This window comes from Medicago sativa, chromosome 1 (assembly GCF_051527215.1).
Source record: "Medicago sativa cultivar Bolivia chromosome 1, Bolivia_mono, whole genome shotgun sequence".
Taxonomy (NCBI): Eukaryota; Viridiplantae; Streptophyta; class Magnoliopsida; order Fabales; family Fabaceae; genus Medicago; species Medicago sativa.
In genome coordinates, this window is record NC_140749.1 from 5,380,967 (window position 1) to 5,396,789 (window position 15,823).

At 33.3% G+C, this 15,823-nt stretch overlaps 2 protein-coding genes across 2 annotated transcripts; one reads left to right on the forward strand and one right to left on the reverse strand.

Moving 5' to 3' along the window:
* Window positions 1-1,477: 1,477 nt before the first annotated feature.
* Window positions 1,478-10,948, forward strand: LOC146951989 (uncharacterized). Its single transcript, XM_085757418.1, has 16 exons — window positions 1,478-1,553; window positions 3,051-3,448; window positions 3,536-3,761; window positions 3,840-4,085; window positions 4,387-4,502; window positions 5,083-5,181; window positions 5,293-5,380; window positions 5,563-5,792; window positions 6,375-6,547; window positions 6,765-6,964; window positions 7,862-8,194; window positions 8,317-8,418; window positions 8,604-8,901; window positions 9,301-9,449; window positions 9,528-9,812; window positions 10,226-10,948. The coding sequence occupies exons 2-16, from the start codon at window positions 3,150-3,152 to the stop codon at window positions 10,442-10,444; spliced, it is 3,063 nt and encodes a 1,020-aa protein (XP_085613544.1). The 5' UTR covers window positions 1,478-1,553; window positions 3,051-3,149; the 3' UTR covers window positions 10,445-10,948.
* A 418-nt stretch (window positions 10,949-11,366) lies between these two features.
* On the reverse strand, window positions 11,367-14,352 carry LOC146951990 (uncharacterized). Its single transcript, XM_085757429.1, has 6 exons — window positions 14,062-14,352; window positions 13,702-13,952; window positions 12,938-13,196; window positions 12,195-12,374; window positions 11,807-11,962; window positions 11,367-11,713 (listed from the first exon to the last, which is right to left on the reverse strand). Exons 1-6 carry the CDS (start codon window positions 14,089-14,091, stop codon window positions 11,549-11,551), a joined length of 1,041 nt encoding a protein of 346 aa, XP_085613555.1. The 5' UTR covers window positions 14,092-14,352; the 3' UTR covers window positions 11,367-11,548.
* Between the last annotated feature and the right edge of the window lie 1,471 nt (window positions 14,353-15,823).

The window sequence follows — 15,823 nt, forward strand, 5'->3', positions numbered from 1 at the left end:
AGTCATTGTGATTTTATTCGGGTTCGAACCCTGATATTTCACTTTTTCTATAGTTAAAATGTGAGTTCCAGTCACTAGACTATAAACTATTGACACAAAAAAAAAAAGATGCAAGTAAATACCAGTATGATCTCCACACTCGATGGCAAAGCAGGATTATTATAAAAAAATTTGCAACACATTTATAAGTGTTTACATAAGAAATTGCAAGCAAATACCCAAATTTTTTTTTTGAGAGAGCAAATACCCAATTTATAGAGGTTTATATAAGAAATTTACATAAGAAATTGCAAAAAATTTGGGTCGGAGCCCAGGCGTGTGTCCGGGGTCGTCTGGAGTTGAAACCGCTACTGTCCACACTGACAGTCTAGTTATTAGGAACAATGCAAAGAATCGGGATTCGAACCGTGTGGAAGGTAAGCGAACAACAAGTTGTGCAGCTAAATCATTTTAGGTCACAAAACTAATTCCTGTAAACACAAAATTTATGGATCTATGAGATATAATATTGTTATGATTGACCTTTGAACTATATGCAAAAGAGCAACACATTTGATGCTAGGAAACCAAAACTCTCAAGCACAAATGAACATGTTGATTGTGGGGATAAATTTTCTCATGTTTGGTCAGGATGCTTGACGTGACTTTAAGAAAAATGTTTGTCCTGACTCCTGTTATGAAAGCCACATACCCCAATTCTACAAGTGGTGAAACCCTAGTCAAATTCACACATGCATACTTTCCTTCTATTCGACCGTACACCATAACATTGATGTCTCCTTTTTCACAAATATGTTTTGGAACAAATGTATTTTTTTTAAACCAATGTATTTTATAAATGTGACCGTCATTAGGATACAGAATCTTCTATTAATATGTAATTTTTACTTATATTCAAATTTTAAATTTTGCTTTCTTATAAAAAAAATGTTATGGTGGTAACCGTAAATAACCTTTATAGCAAATCTTGTCTAAATTTCGTGGCGATTCTCCTTCCTAATTTAATTAATTTTTTTGTCAATCAAATCAAATCATACCATGTAAATTTCATTTCTTTTATAATATAAATCAAATTAAATAAATATTTTTTTACAGAATAAACCTAAATGTATTTAGTTTATATTATAGTTTTTATACATTAATTATTCATTGAACCTAACAAAAATTCTTCTTTTATATTTAAGATCGGATGAAGTATTATCATTTTAAAATTACTATTTAGAAAAGAAAAGAAAAGAAAAGAAAATGAAAGTGTGTTGGTTTTGTTTGGCTTGTGTGATGGGGTTTGGGTGAATGATTAATGAAGAAGTTAAGTTAAATAAATAAATAAATAAAATAGTAAGAAAAAAGAGAAAAGAATATGCCATTGTTATGTTCCAATTAATCCTCACAGACATTCTCAGATTCCATTAACAAATACCATAGTCATTGATTCAAACCACTTAATATATATATAAGTTTTCTCTATTTTTCTTATATCGCACGCACGCACGCACGCTCGCTCTCTCTTCACATTCATTCAATTCATTTTCGATACAACACAACACAGAAAGGTTTTTCCTCTTTCTTCGTCAATATTATCATTATCATTGCCTTTTTTCTCTCTATAACTGCTTTTTTCGGTTATTATTTTTATGTTACCGTTGCTTTTTTGCTTCTTTGTCCTGTCCTGTATTTCTAGTTTCGAAGATTTTTGTTGTTTTCGTATGGTTTTGGTTCCTTATAGCTACAACATTTTTTTTAAGGTAATAAAGATGATTCAAATTATTAATACTTTTTATTACAAGATGAATTGAATTAGGGCTTTGTTTTCTTATATATATTATCCCAATTTTATTGAGATATTATTATTTCAAGTTCGGTTAAGTGCTTTTTTGGAACTTAATTTTGTTTGTTGTTTTCTTTACTTAGTTATTGTTTTTAATCACTTAATCATGTTTGTTTGTTCTGTTGCACTCTGATGTTGATGTCTTTTAATCATGACAATAAACTTGATGTCAAAATATCTACATATGGAAGTTTAGTCGAGAATTTAATTATTACGAAAACCATTCAATCAGTGGCAAAGAATTATGCACAATTTTTCACAATGTTGAAGGAGAATTTGGTTTCTATAGGATTTACTTATATAACCTTGAATAGTTGCCTCTGTAACACTCAAACTCCTGATCCAAGGCGTGTCAGACATGTCACGGTGTTGTGTGTTGACACATGTGATTGCATTCAATTAATTCATTTTCTTAAATTTTTACTGAATTCAACGTGACAGAGTCAAAATTGTGTCTGGTGTCTGTGTTTTTGTCAATGCTTCATAGATAGTTATAGTTAGAACCCACATGTGTTGGTCTGGTGGTGTTGGTTTGGGACTTTGGAGCGTGCTCCTCTCAAGGTCTCAGGTTCGATTCTCCCTGGTGCCAATTTCGGTGGGCTAGTTTGGCTTCTTCAAAAAATAGATAGTTACAATCATAATTCTTGCTGTCTTCTTTTCACTGAGTTTATTTGTGTTGGCTCGTATTTTTTTCTTCCCAAAAATAAGATAATTAAAGTGAGCAAAATATTAACAAAATTTGTCACAAGCATGGAGGAGAATTTGATTTATCTCATCTAGAATAGGAAAAGGACCATCCGTGGTTGAATTGACAAAGGTTTTACTTAGATAGCCTTGAATAGTTTACCTTTGTAACACCCATGCTTTTGATCGAAGTAGTGTCGGGTGTTCTATGTGTGTCGGTGTCGGTGTTGACACTGACACATCTGATTACATTCAGTTAATTCATTTTCTGAAATGATTATTAGTGTTGTTGCGACAGAGTGACTGTTGTGTCTGGTGTTTGTGTTCGTATCAGCGCTTCATAGATTGTTACGGATATAATTCTTGTTTTTTCTTTGTTTGATTCAGTTTTTTTTTTTTTTTTTTTTTGTGTCGGCTTATCTTTTTTTTTCTCCAATAAAATAAGAAAATTAAGGTTAACTTATGTTATGGGATTATTGATCTGAGATGACCCTGTTGCCGCTAATACTGATACTACTATTATTGTAATCTTCTGCAGGATTCTTCTGTTGTTCTCTATGGTTTTCTGGAACTACTAAAATAGGCGTCATTGCAAGAAGTTTGGTTCATTGTATTGAACATTGTTAAAAGATTGGCAATGGTCTCTGATAAGCAGCCTGCGGGTCTTCTTGATACACTCAAAATGGAGAGGGTCAGAACTATTCTGACCCATACTTATCCTTACCCTCACGAACATTCCCGCCACGCTGTAATTGCTGTTGCCGTTGGTTGCCTTTTTTTCATCTCATCCGACAATATACATACTCTTGTAGAAAAATTAGACAACAATATTAAATGGTGGTCTATGTATGGCTGCTTGTTTGGCTTCTTTTATTTCTTTTCATCGCCATTTCTAGTTAAGACTATCAAGCCGAGCTATTCAAATTTCAGTCGATGGTAAGTTTATTTAACAAATGTATAATGTTTATGATTATGAATTATTTTTTACAGGATTGGAAATGATTTGGCGCGTCCACTTTGCAGGTACATAGGCTGGATTTTAGTGGCAGCAGTGTACCATCTTCCTAGTTTTCAGTCAATGGGGGTGGATATGAGGATGAATCTATCTTTGTTTTTGACAATATATATCTCATCCATTGTGTTTCTTCTTGTTTTCCACATTATTTTTTATGGCCTCTGGTATATTGGCTTGGTGTCACGTGTGGCTGGAAAGAGACCAGAGATCTTGACCATTCTTCAAAACTGCGCTGTAAGTTTGGCTGATGGTTTTTTGTTCCTTAGAAGACTCAATATCATTCTGATGCCTTTTTCTTTAAATAAATAATAGGTACTTAGTGTGGCATGCTGTGTATTTTATAGTCATTGTGGAAACCGTGCCATGTTAAGAGAAAAAATTGAGCAAAAAAATTCAAACAACTGGTTTTCTTTTTGGAATAAAGAAGAGAGAAACACATGGCTTGCGAAGTTTCTTCGGATGAATGAGTTGAAGGACCAGGTTTGCTCATCTTGGTTTGCTCCAGTTGGATCTGCAAGTGATTATCCTCTTTTGTCAAAGTGGGTTATTTATGGAGAGGTACTTAAAACAAGTACACGATTTATACAATCTTGTGTATTAAATCATATATCTATGTCTGGGCCAATCCTATGGTGCACAAGTGTGACAAGTCTTGCACCACGCACAAAGTTGTTCCCAGCCGTTGATCAGTACGTCTTACCATTGGATCAAATGTGATATGATGTGACTTATTGATCTAATGGTAGAAAACATACCTGTGCGTGGTGCAAGACTGATTTACTTGTGCACCTTAGACATAGCCCTATGTCTGTAGTGGTCCTTTACATGTTTTGATGCAAGAATTATTTTTATATTTTAGATAGCCTGCAATGGTTCATGTCCTGGTTCGTCAGATGAGATTTCCCCCATCTACTCACTTTGGGCTACATTTATTGGGCTTTACATCGCAAATTATGTGGTTGAAAGGTCAACAGGGTGAGCAACTCTTTTTAGTTTATTTTTTATGTGCTAAATATTGTTATATTTCTGCATGTTAGTATGATTATTTGTTTCACGCGGTCCAAATTATTGAAACTGTATTGTAAAATGCTTCTGATATTAAATTTTAGTAGAAATTAGCCATGTGAAAACAATGTCTTTTAACAAACTTTAGGAGATTTCAGTTTTTGTTCTTAGTTCAGCAGACTGCTGTTGAACATTTCTGAAATTAAACGCCTGAATTTCCTGAGAAGTTTTTAAGGTGAGCTAATGTTTTTTTTTTCCCTAGCCATCCCCAAGGAGTTTTTCAGAATATGAGTTTTTAGTTTTTTCTTCTATAGAATAAACTTTTTGTAATGTATGTATTAGTTATAGTTGTTTTATTTTTGCAATAGTTTTTTTCTGGACCATAGTTCCCTGCAAAAAGCAATGCACATCAGTGCCATGACATGAGCCCTCGGCACAACAGTACACTAAGAGTCATAATTATTTTGGGCGATATCACATTTTCATATTACATTGTATCAATATTTTCTCATTATTTTAATATCTGCTTTTATGTCTTAAAAATCAACAGTTGGGCACTCACTCATCCGCTATCTGTTAAAGAATACGAGAAGGTAAAGAAGAAGCAGATGAAGCCTGACTTTTTGGACATGGTTCCTTGGTATTCTGGGTATGTATATAAGATGCTTTTTTTTTTCCTTCATATTACTTCTCTTTTTATATTTTAAGAGGATGTTGGAGGTGATCTTGATTGTGTGGTTACGCTTGCTAACTGATGCAGAACATCTGCTGATTTATTCAAAACAGTTTTTGATCTCCTTGTATCAGTGACCGTATTCGTTGGGCGTTTTGACATGCGAATGATGCAGGTAATATATTTCTTTGCGTATTGTTCATAATCTTCGGTCAATATGCCATTTAATTTATAGCTTGAAGTACTTGGTTACCATTTTATGGTTGAGGACAAAGTATTTTCTGATATGAAGAAGTTTATGCAAGAATGCCACATACTTGTATGCCATGATATATTGACTGTAATTTTCATTGGCAGGCAGCAATGAGTAGGGCTGAAGATGGAAACCAGCAACGTGATCTTCTATATGATCATTTTAGCGAGAAGGATGATTTTTGGTTTGACTTTATGGCTGATACTGGTGATGGAGGGAACTCATCTTATTCCGTTGCACGGCTACTTGCAAGGCCTTTCATTCGTACACTGAAAGATGATGCTGAGGTTACCTTACCACGGGGTGACTTGCTACTTATTGGGGGTGATCTTGCGTAAGTTGGCAATTTATTGTGGCAACTATCATATGTCCTTTGATCAGTAATCGTATATAAGTTGAAAGATTGTGTTGAGTGATTAGCTAATACCATTTAATGCCTGTGGTTCTTGATTCTGAAATTTTAATACCTAGGTCTAAAATTAAATCACAGATAACAAAATTATGAGTCTTCTGTTCTTAATTTTGTACATTTCTGTGACGGGCTATAGAAGCCCCATTAAATACTAGATCGGATGGAGGGTGCCAATGGTTAGAGGTAGAGGCAAATTGTTCTTGCTTCAATAATTGTGTAGCTTTTATGAAAAATTGATTTGCGGAACTTGTTTGAAATTTGCTAGCTTGGTGGAAGACATTTAACTGACCAAAAAGATATTTGTAGCGTCATTTGAAGTTTAACTCTTTCTGTTAGCATTTGAAGATCTTTGTAGTGTTTGAAATTTGCTAGCATGGTGGAAGACATTTAACTGACCAAAAAGATATTTGTAGCGTCATTTGAAGTTTAACTCTTTCTGTTAGCATTTGAAGATCTTTGTAGTGTCATTTGAACTTATTCAAGTGCTTGTTTGTACTGTTGTAGGTATCCTAATCCATCAACATTCACATATGAAAGACGTCTTTTTGTTCCCTTTGAGTATGCTCTCCAACCTCCTCCTTCATATAAAGCTAAGCAGATAGAGGTAAATAAGCTCTGTGGAGATCAATTGAAACAGTATGATGGGCCTCAATGTTTCATTATTCCTGGAAACCATGGTTAGTTTTAGCTCGGTAAACTATGTTACTTTTCAAGGACTTTATTTAATGTTCGTAGTTTTACCTGTTTGTTTCTATTAAGTTGCTTCTTTTATTTTCCATTAACTGTTATGTTTGTTTTGGTCATGTTACCCAATCTCATATTTAAAGGTCTTTAAAATTGTGTTTCCATGCCTAACGGCGAAATGTACTCATCGTTATCATTGTTGCTTGACAGACTGGTTTGATGGACTTCAGACTTTTATGAGGTATATATGTCATAGGAGTTGGTTAGGTGGATGGCTAATGCCTCAGAAGAAGAGTTACTTTGCTTTGCAACTCCCTAAACGGTGGTGGGTTTTTGGGCTTGACCTTGCTCTTCATAATGATATCGATGTGTACCAATTCAAATTCTTCACTGAACTAATAATGGAAAAGGTGAGATAATGTCTGTTTCTTCACTTTTATATTTATACGATGTATAATTTAAGCTTGCTTCATAAAATCTCTAGTGTCTAATGTGATTTTACTTACTTAATTTGTACAAAATTCTTTACCTTTTCTTTATTAGTCATTCATTTGCTGTTGTCGTTGGTTTATTTAATATTAAATGATGATTGATGTATTTTATGTATCCTGGTATTCTCACTGGAAGTACGGGGAAATGTATAGAGCATACCCTTACAGAAACAAGAGCTATAACATAAAACTATAGGTATTCTCTGAAGCTAGAATGCTATTTTCCCATAAGCCTAAGCCTGACAGATCCAGGGTCCTGATAATTTGGTGCCCATCCATGTATTAAGCGGTTAATTTTGTCGAAGTTACTTCAATTCTGTTATTGTACGCTTGCTCCCAAATATTGGAGTATAGCTAACATAGCGGGTAATTTAAGATGTATATGTGTACTCATAAATTTGTAATTCCTAGAGTTAGTTAGAGTGTTCTGTTATCTTACTGTTAGACAGTTACCTAACCGTGAATATGTATAAATAGCTTTAGCTTGTATCCATTCAATATACTGAAATCATAATCACGGAAAGACTTCACTCCCTCTTTCGCTCTCCTCAGTTTTATCACTGAACTATCCTTCATGCATGCTGTGCAAACTCTAAGGATTTAACTTTCACAAAGGGGCTAATGGATCTGTTTTGTCATTAGCCTGGTGAAATTTTCTGTCATAACTTTTTGTATTTTGATTAGAACTTGTTTCTGAATGTCAGTCCTGTTCTACAAGTGAAGTTTTGAGTAGCCGATATTCGATAAACTGTTTTGTAATGTTTTCTGTTGCTTTCTGAATCCAATACTTGCTCACATGACCTATTTTCAACTTAGGTTCAAGAGGATGACTCTGTGATCATTATAACTCACGAACCTAATTGGCTTACTGACTGGTATTGGAGCGATGTTACTGGGCAGAATGTTTCACACCTGATTTGTGATTATTTGAAAGGAAGGTGTAAGCTTCGGATGGCTGGAGACTTGCATCATTACTTGCGTCATTCGCATGTAAAGTCAGATGGACCTGTCCATGTCCACCATCTTCTTGTAAATGGTTGTGGTGGAGCATTTTTACATCCTACCCATGTTTTCGATAAATTTAGTAAACTTGATGGAGTTACCTATGAATGCAAGGCTGCATATCCTTCCGTTGAAGATTCGAGCAGGGTATGTAGAATGTAAACAGTTTCTTTTTCATTAATACAGTCCCTTAATTGTAAGCACTAAATATTTGGATTTTATATGTTATTACTTATAAGGTTATAACATTTTTTGAAAATTTATTGCAGATTGCATTAGGAAATATCCTTAAATTTCGGAAGAAGAACTGGCAGTTTGATTTTATAGGTGGCATCATATATTTTGTCCTAGTATTTTCAATGTTTCCACAAGTGAGTTCCTCCATTTCTTTGGTGTTATCGTGTTTTATTTTATTATTATTTGTATGTTCTCAATGCCAATTTAGTCAGTGGATTACTTTTGGTTCCGAGTATGCACAGATAAGCTTTATGCTTATCTTATAAAACAATATCATTTGTTACTAATATCCAACTGTTTTCTTTTGCTTAATTTGTAGTGTGAACTGAATCACATCCTCCAAGATGATTCATTTTCTGGTCAAATAAGGAGTTTCCTTGGTACTGTGTGGAATGGATTTTTATATATCCTACAGCACTCTTATGTGTCATTTGTGGGAGCTTTAGTATTACTAATTTCAGCATATTCTTTTGTTCCGCCCAAGTTGTCACGGAAGAGACGATTAATGATTGGAGTTCTTCATGTTTCTGCTCATCTCGCTGCAGCTTTGATTCTCATGCTGCTTCTTGAAATAGGCATTGAAATATGTATCCGTCATGAGTTGCTGGCAACTTCAGGTTTTGTTTTCGTTTCTGTTGAATGACTTGTATAACTGTATTGATACAAATTTTTGTAACCTGTGTGTACTTTCTAAGGTTATATATATAGCCTAGCTTTGTTTTTGAAATTAAGTCTACTGGTTAGATTGACTTTGAGGCAGCATTTCCTTGCTTACTTGGCAATATGCTATTTTTTATTACATATAATATTGCCACACCAACATCAAACTTAAAAGGTTACTTAATTGTATAATAGCAATCTTTGTAAACTTTTAGGTGCTTTCGTCATTCACACAGTATAAGAACTGCTAATCATCGGTGATCATGTGGTTAGGAGTTTGATACTGTGTAAAGTAGGGTTGTGCCTGTGTGACCCATATGGATTATAGTGACGAGTTTTTTTCCCTTATGATCCAGGGTATCACACTTTATATCAGTGGTATCGATCAGTGGAAAGTGAACATTTTCCGGATCCAACTGGCCTCAGAGCGCGTATTGAACAATGGACATTTGGTCTTTATCCAGCTTGTATCAAGTATTTAATGTCTGCTTTTGATGTGCCAGAGGTATGAAATTTCTTTGGACTTTTTCAGTTCTGATTGTATTGTTATAATGGGATAGTATCATGAAGATTATTTTCTCAGGTCATGGCTGTATCTCGAAACAATATTTGCAAAAATGGATTAGAGTCTCTATCCAGAGGGGGCGCCATAATCTATTATGCTGCTGTTTTCCTTTACTTCTGGGTTTTCTCTACTCCTGTTGTTTCATTGGTGTTTGGGAGCTACTTATATATTTGCATTAACTGGCTTCACTTGCATTTCGACGAAGCCTTCTCATCTCTCAGAATAGCTAATTACAAATCATTCACACGATTTCACATCAGTTCTGATGGTAATCTTGAAGTTTTTACTCTGGCAGTTGATAAGGTAAGAAACTATTTTTCATTGAAGTATTGTTTTATTTTATGTGAAGTAAGATATAGAATTGGTTCAGGTTAGAATCATTAGGTAACAGAGATACCTGAGGTATGACTTTGATTGTGATTACTGCATGACTAAATCACTTAGATTCCTCATTCTTTTAACATTTCTTTGCCAGTACTTTTCTTCAAAACTTTTTTTTTAGCTAAGACTGCTTAATGATTTACATCCCCCCTACCCCTTCTGTGATTCCAAAGAAAATCTAAATATTGAATGGAAGAAAGCCGAGCATGTTCATTAATGTCCTTTATGGCATTTGTCTTAATGTGTTTGATCGTTAACCTAAATTTTGTTGCGTGTGTACGCAACAAAGTTTGATAGATTACTCCATTTTATTAAACAGTGTTTTCCATTTGTAGGTTCCTAAGGATTGGAAGCTTGATTCTGAGTGGGAAAAAGAGACAAAAAATCCACAAATTTCAAGCCATTTGAGAAGCTTTCCAAGCAAATGGAGGGCAGCCGTTGCCAACCAAGATCCAGTACAGACAGTCAAAATTGTTGATCATTTCATTATTGAACGAACTGGTGATAAGAATGAATGTGGTGGTACTGATTCTAACGGGCTAGTAGATCAATAATTTTTTGATCTGGTTGTCCTATTTGTAACACTATTTAGGAAGCAATTTGAAGAAATGAAAAGTAGAACGCTTTCCACATCTGTTACTCACTACTATTTTTTTGCAAAGTGAGATGGTGACCAATCTTAGTGTAAGCCCTTGAGGAAGGTACTGGTGAGCCTAGAAAATCAAAGCCTTCACTCTTCCTTTCTCAAAGTTTTTTGTAAAAATATATTTATATAGATTGTAATTTTGTTATAAACTCTTGTAACACCTTGTAGTATAATCAATCATGCTAGAAGTTAGTCTTAATACTGTTTTCCCTTCCCAAAACCTGACTTTTGAAGGGGGGTAATTAAGCTTTCATTGACCCAAAACCTACGAGGGATCTTTCCCCAACATGAAAAGCTTCAAACCCAGATGTTATTTTGTTTGAAGCTAGATTTGATTGTATTAATAGTTGACTTATTAGGGTTCATGCTTTAATCTTTGAATTTATACTTCTAGTGAAAGTGATTTTACCAATGTCTCTGCAACACCATAACCTAGTGTGTGTGCGCGCTTAATATCAGTCTCATCAACTAAATTATATCGAATGAATTTCCAATTAAGTCCCTATATTATATAAATAACACGCAATCAAGCAAGTCCTCGCTCATAAGATGTTAGGACTAAATCGAAACATTTTCATATACTTTTGGACTAAATAGATAGATTCCATATAGTTTAGAGAATAAATTGATTTACATTCAAAGAATCTCACTTTACCCATTAAAACAAATTACTAACCTTTATGTACTTGGAAAAATTACTCACATGTTTATAAAACCAAAAATTCAAATTTCTCACCTTTAGATATGTAAAAAGTATAGCTATCATGTATCTTTGAAGTGTTTTCCTAAACAAAAAAGTTGATATTTCAAGTGTGTTGTAACAAAAATCATGCTAGTCTAAGAAATAGAATCATTCGTATGTTCAAACTACATAAGGAGCAGTCACTGTTAATTCATGTCAACAAACCATTGTCTCTTGTATACTACTCTCCGATATGAAACATAAACAAAAATGATTTAAAAACTTTTAAATTAATTTTGCTTATATGTTATTCCAGCGAAAACATTCGTTTTAGTCTGAGTTGATAAAACTCTCGTATGGTGTTTCTTTTAGCGCTTCTTGTACTTCATCCCAATTTTCAATTTGCTTTGACAATGGCCCAGTATGAATCTTAAACTGACGGCTTTGCAGATTTCTATATGGCAATCCTAGAAATTCTTGAACATCCTTGAGTTTCTGAAAATGAAAATTCAAGATATACATGAAGATCATCACCGAAAATATCTTGATGTATGAAATAAGAAATTAAATATATTCAGTACTAATTACCGTGCGATTTTTGAGAAGATCTTCATAGTATAGAACAATGTGGTGAGTGTTGTTAAAGTATTCAATGGCTTTTGAAGCTGTCACTTCTGTTTGCTTTAGCTCTACCATTAGTAATGTGGTATTGATCCGTGGCTTGTATTTGGCAAGAACTTCAGCCTGCCAAACCAATTAAATTATTTAATGTCACTTTTGGAATCAACATAAGATTAATTAGCACAAGTTTACCTTTACTTGATTTATAATATTAAAGTTAGTTCAAAGATTTTTTTTTTTCACACTTTGATTATAACCTTTATATCCACAGCAATAACTTCGTCCAAACAAACTTTTGTCAAAATTAAAGATAGTAAGATACATATAGTAAAGGAATAAAGGACAAGAGAAAGACCTCTATTGTGGAGTGGACATGAGATCTGTGGGTTCCATTGAGCTGTTTGGCATGTTTGTCATAGGAATTTGCTAGCACAGATACTGCTCTACTTAGCAAGTTCCTTCTTAAAAGGAATATTGTAGAAACTCCTTTTCTTTGGAAGTATTCTACTATCTCCTTATGATGCTCCATCAGACCCTATAAAATTATTAATTTCTTCTTTTAGCATCATATATAAGCTATATGTAGGCAGGAATCAACACATTTTTTTAATACATGGTTAGGTAAATTTTAAGTAGGTCTATTAAAAACTCATTTAGATCATCTCATTTTTTTCACTCACATGCTCCACAGCTTAGTTTTTGACAAGGCACGGTATCTTTTTATGAACCCTATATATAGACATAAATTATTTAATATCTATATTTTGTGCAACATGTGAGTGAAAAAGAGAAGAAAAAATGAGATGATCCAAATCCATTCAAAAAAAATGAAAACGATATGATCAAATTGAATCCTTGAAGTTTTTTTAATAGTCTTAGCGACATGCAAAGTCTGTTTGTTTCAACATTTTGTGTTAAAAGAAATCACTTCCATAACTTTTCAAAACAGTTAGATTTTTTTTTTAAAGGAAAAATATTGAAAGAAAAAAAATCTTAAAACTGCTCAAATGAGAATTCATTTTGAGTAGCTTCTCTAAAAAATATTTTTTATACCACTAGAGAGATTAAGAGTGTGTGAAAAGAGTATTACTAAGCCACCTGGTTAAGCATCCACTTGAAACCCACAGCTGAGTTGCACTCATTCTTAGAAGCACTAGTAAACCAATCAAGATTGTACACCTTATTCATTGTCTTCAAAATTGATGAAACATTTTCCCTTCTTTTGGGTACAGAAAATATCTCCCCATTGGAACTTATATTAACGTGACTATTCAAAAGAGTCTCAAACCATCCACTCCCAGATCTTTGCATTGATATGATTGTAAAAAACCTCACAGGATTGCATCCACATTCCTCCCTGCCCCATTCATGGATTTAGTTATTAATTATACATCAATTCAATAATCATACCCACATAACAAATATTAGGCAGTGTCCTAGAATTTGGTTGGCTTTACTCAACCCTTACAAAATCGACTTATAAAGTAAAGATTGTCTCCGTCTATAAACATATTCTTAGATCACATCTTATACAATATAAGAGACTCTTAACAAAATGTACGGACTCTCCTCAAGTTACACATGCTATTAATTGACTAACAAAATACTCATGTCCCCTTAACTAAACCAACAATGCTTAAGTTTGGTAGAAGGTGCTAATTCTCATAACAATGATGAACTAAAGTTCGAGTCACTTTCTAAAAAAGGGTACATATTAAGAGTTTGACGACAAGCCAAATAGAATTGATTCTACGAAGAGAACCGAGTTCATCAATTATCTCATCTTATGAAGCTATGAACATATATACGTACGTACATAAATGTGGACACGAAGACGCATGCGTGCGCACATGTGTGTTTACCTGTTGAAAGTTTTGGGGTGTGGATAATGCAAGTAGGGGAGTTCCAATTCTTCAACATGAGAAGGATGACATGAATGGTTAGTGACTCTTAGTTCCAACAATTTGGTTCTTGAGCGAATGAGATCAACCATTGGTTGCTCTAAATTAATTGAAAAAATGTATATTGCATAAATAGAAGCCAAGACTAAAACTACCAACTTCAATGTTAATGGAGATTTCTTCTTAATAGATTTGATATTGTCCTCATAGTCCTGGAAATGGAATGATTAATTAATTACCATGTATGGGACATTATGTAACTAATCAATAAAAACATTAAGACAAAACAGAATAACATAACATTAATGGTTGTGTTCTTACCTTGTTGAGGACAAATAGTTCTTCAATCATGTTTGGTGGAAAAAGAAAGAGAGACAAACGACAAAGAGTGCGCTTTAATTTGTTCAACCTCTAATGTTTTGTTTATATGTCATTACCTCTATATGTTGTTTGTTGATGAGGTTGAATACATAGTTTTCGAGGTTTCCACGTGAAATTTAACGTTGATCAAGCAACCTGGTCGTGCTGCAGTTAATTCTAGTTGCTTATATTTTTCAGCCTATCACTAATAACTTGAATTACACGATGGCCAGAATTGTTTATATTATAGTTATATGTGTTAGTAGGTGTCCCAATATCTTAATAGCTTAATATTCCGTGGAAAAAATAAACAGGTCAAAAGTAAACGATCGAGTTGACAGATTCCATTCCATGACCATTGAGGATATTGAGAAGGAAACAAAAGAGCAGTGGAAGTCACGTATAGTTTACTTATGATAATCATATACCGTGTGGTACGAATCAAGAAGAGACCACTTGGAATTTATTAGTACTATATCAAAGATATCAAATCTGTCAAAAAAAAAAAAATCAAAGATATCAAAGATAACCAAAGGATTAGATTTAACGGAAAGGATTAGACTTTCACATCGTGGCAATATGAGGTTTAAATTTCAGTTGAGAAAAGTATTCATTTTTTTTTTAAGAAAAAAGTATTCATATTTAGAAAGGTTAAAGTTACATCCGATGGGGGAATCTATAAAAAAATTAAAAAAAAATAATGTCTGAAAAATAGTAGTAGTTATGTTAAAAGGAAACAAAATAAGCCTCGTTTGGTTTGAGCTTATGAAAAATAGCTTATGTAAATAAATAACCTTTTATTTTGATTTATAAGCTCTTTACTAACGAAAATTGTATCTTCATAAACTGTATTTTCATAAACTACCTTAAAAATTTATAAATAATACATAAAAACTTATTTATTTGCATAAACTATTTTATATAAGCTCTAAAATAAGCTAATCCAAACGGGACCTAAGATACGAATAATGGGAAAGCACTTACGCACCCACCCGTCCGTCTATCATAATTCATAAACATTGAGGATGGGAATTTTTTGGTGTTAACCTTTCGATTTCTGTGGAAAAAGGCTCACAGTAATTTGAAGTTCAATTGAGAGGCAAGGAAAGTTTGGTCAAGAATTATTTCCTTCGAAAATCTAACATAGATTCTTTCAAACAATTTGTCATTTGATGGAGCTTCAAGGATGAAAAATTTGAAATTGGAATGAAATACCAAATAAACAATTATTTTTGTTAACGACCTAAGAAATGTAAATAGAAACCATTGAAGGAAAATTAAAAAATATGATGATTTAACTAGGAATTTATTGGCAAGTTGTAAAGGCTGGAAGATATCTACAAAACACTCTAAAATTCAACTATGCTTTTATTGAAGTGGTTAGTGAATGAAACAAAAGTTTTTTTTTTTCTGAGAGGAAAACAGAAGATATCTTATATTGCACATTCTTTCTCCCCGATTTTCGAATGAACATGATATTTGTAGGTTCCATTCATAAAAGAATGAGCATTTAATCGGCCTGCTAAGATTCGATATTGACATTGTTCTTAGAGGACTAAGAGTCAAATAAACTTTATTGATTATTTTGGGAAATTTTTATTTGAAATAATGCTCAAAAGTCATAGTTTTCTCCTCTTAATTTAAGGGCTCAACAGAGGCCGTAAGATAATAAAGATAGAATTATGTTATCATATTATAACTACACCTCTACTGAGCCAATATG

What these genes read in the sequence shown, in the direction of transcription:
- LOC146951990 (XM_085757429.1), bottom strand. Translation starts at nt 14,091, where the DNA reads ATGATTGAAGAACTATTTGTCCTCAACAAG. An exon ending in CACCCCAAAACTTTCAACAG is followed by an intron (nt 13,197 to 13,701) that starts GTAAACACACAT and finishes TGAATGGGGCAG; the next exon opens with GGAGGAATGTGGATGCAATC. An exon ending in TCAAGTGGATGCTTAACCAG is followed by an intron (nt 12,375 to 12,937) that starts GTGGCTTAGTAA and finishes ATAATTTTATAG; the next exon opens with GGTCTGATGGAGCATCATAA.
- LOC146951989 (XM_085757418.1), top strand. Translation starts at nt 3,150, where the DNA reads ATGGTCTCTGATAAGCAGCCTGCGGGTCTTCTTGATACACTCAAAATG. An exon ending in TTGACATGCGAATGATGCAG is followed by an intron (nt 5,381 to 5,562) that starts GTAATATATTTC and finishes TTTCATTGGCAG; the next exon opens with GCAGCAATGAGTAGGGCTGA. An exon ending in CTGCTTTTGATGTGCCAGAG is followed by an intron (nt 9,450 to 9,527) that starts GTATGAAATTTC and finishes TTATTTTCTCAG; the next exon opens with GTCATGGCTGTATCTCGAAA.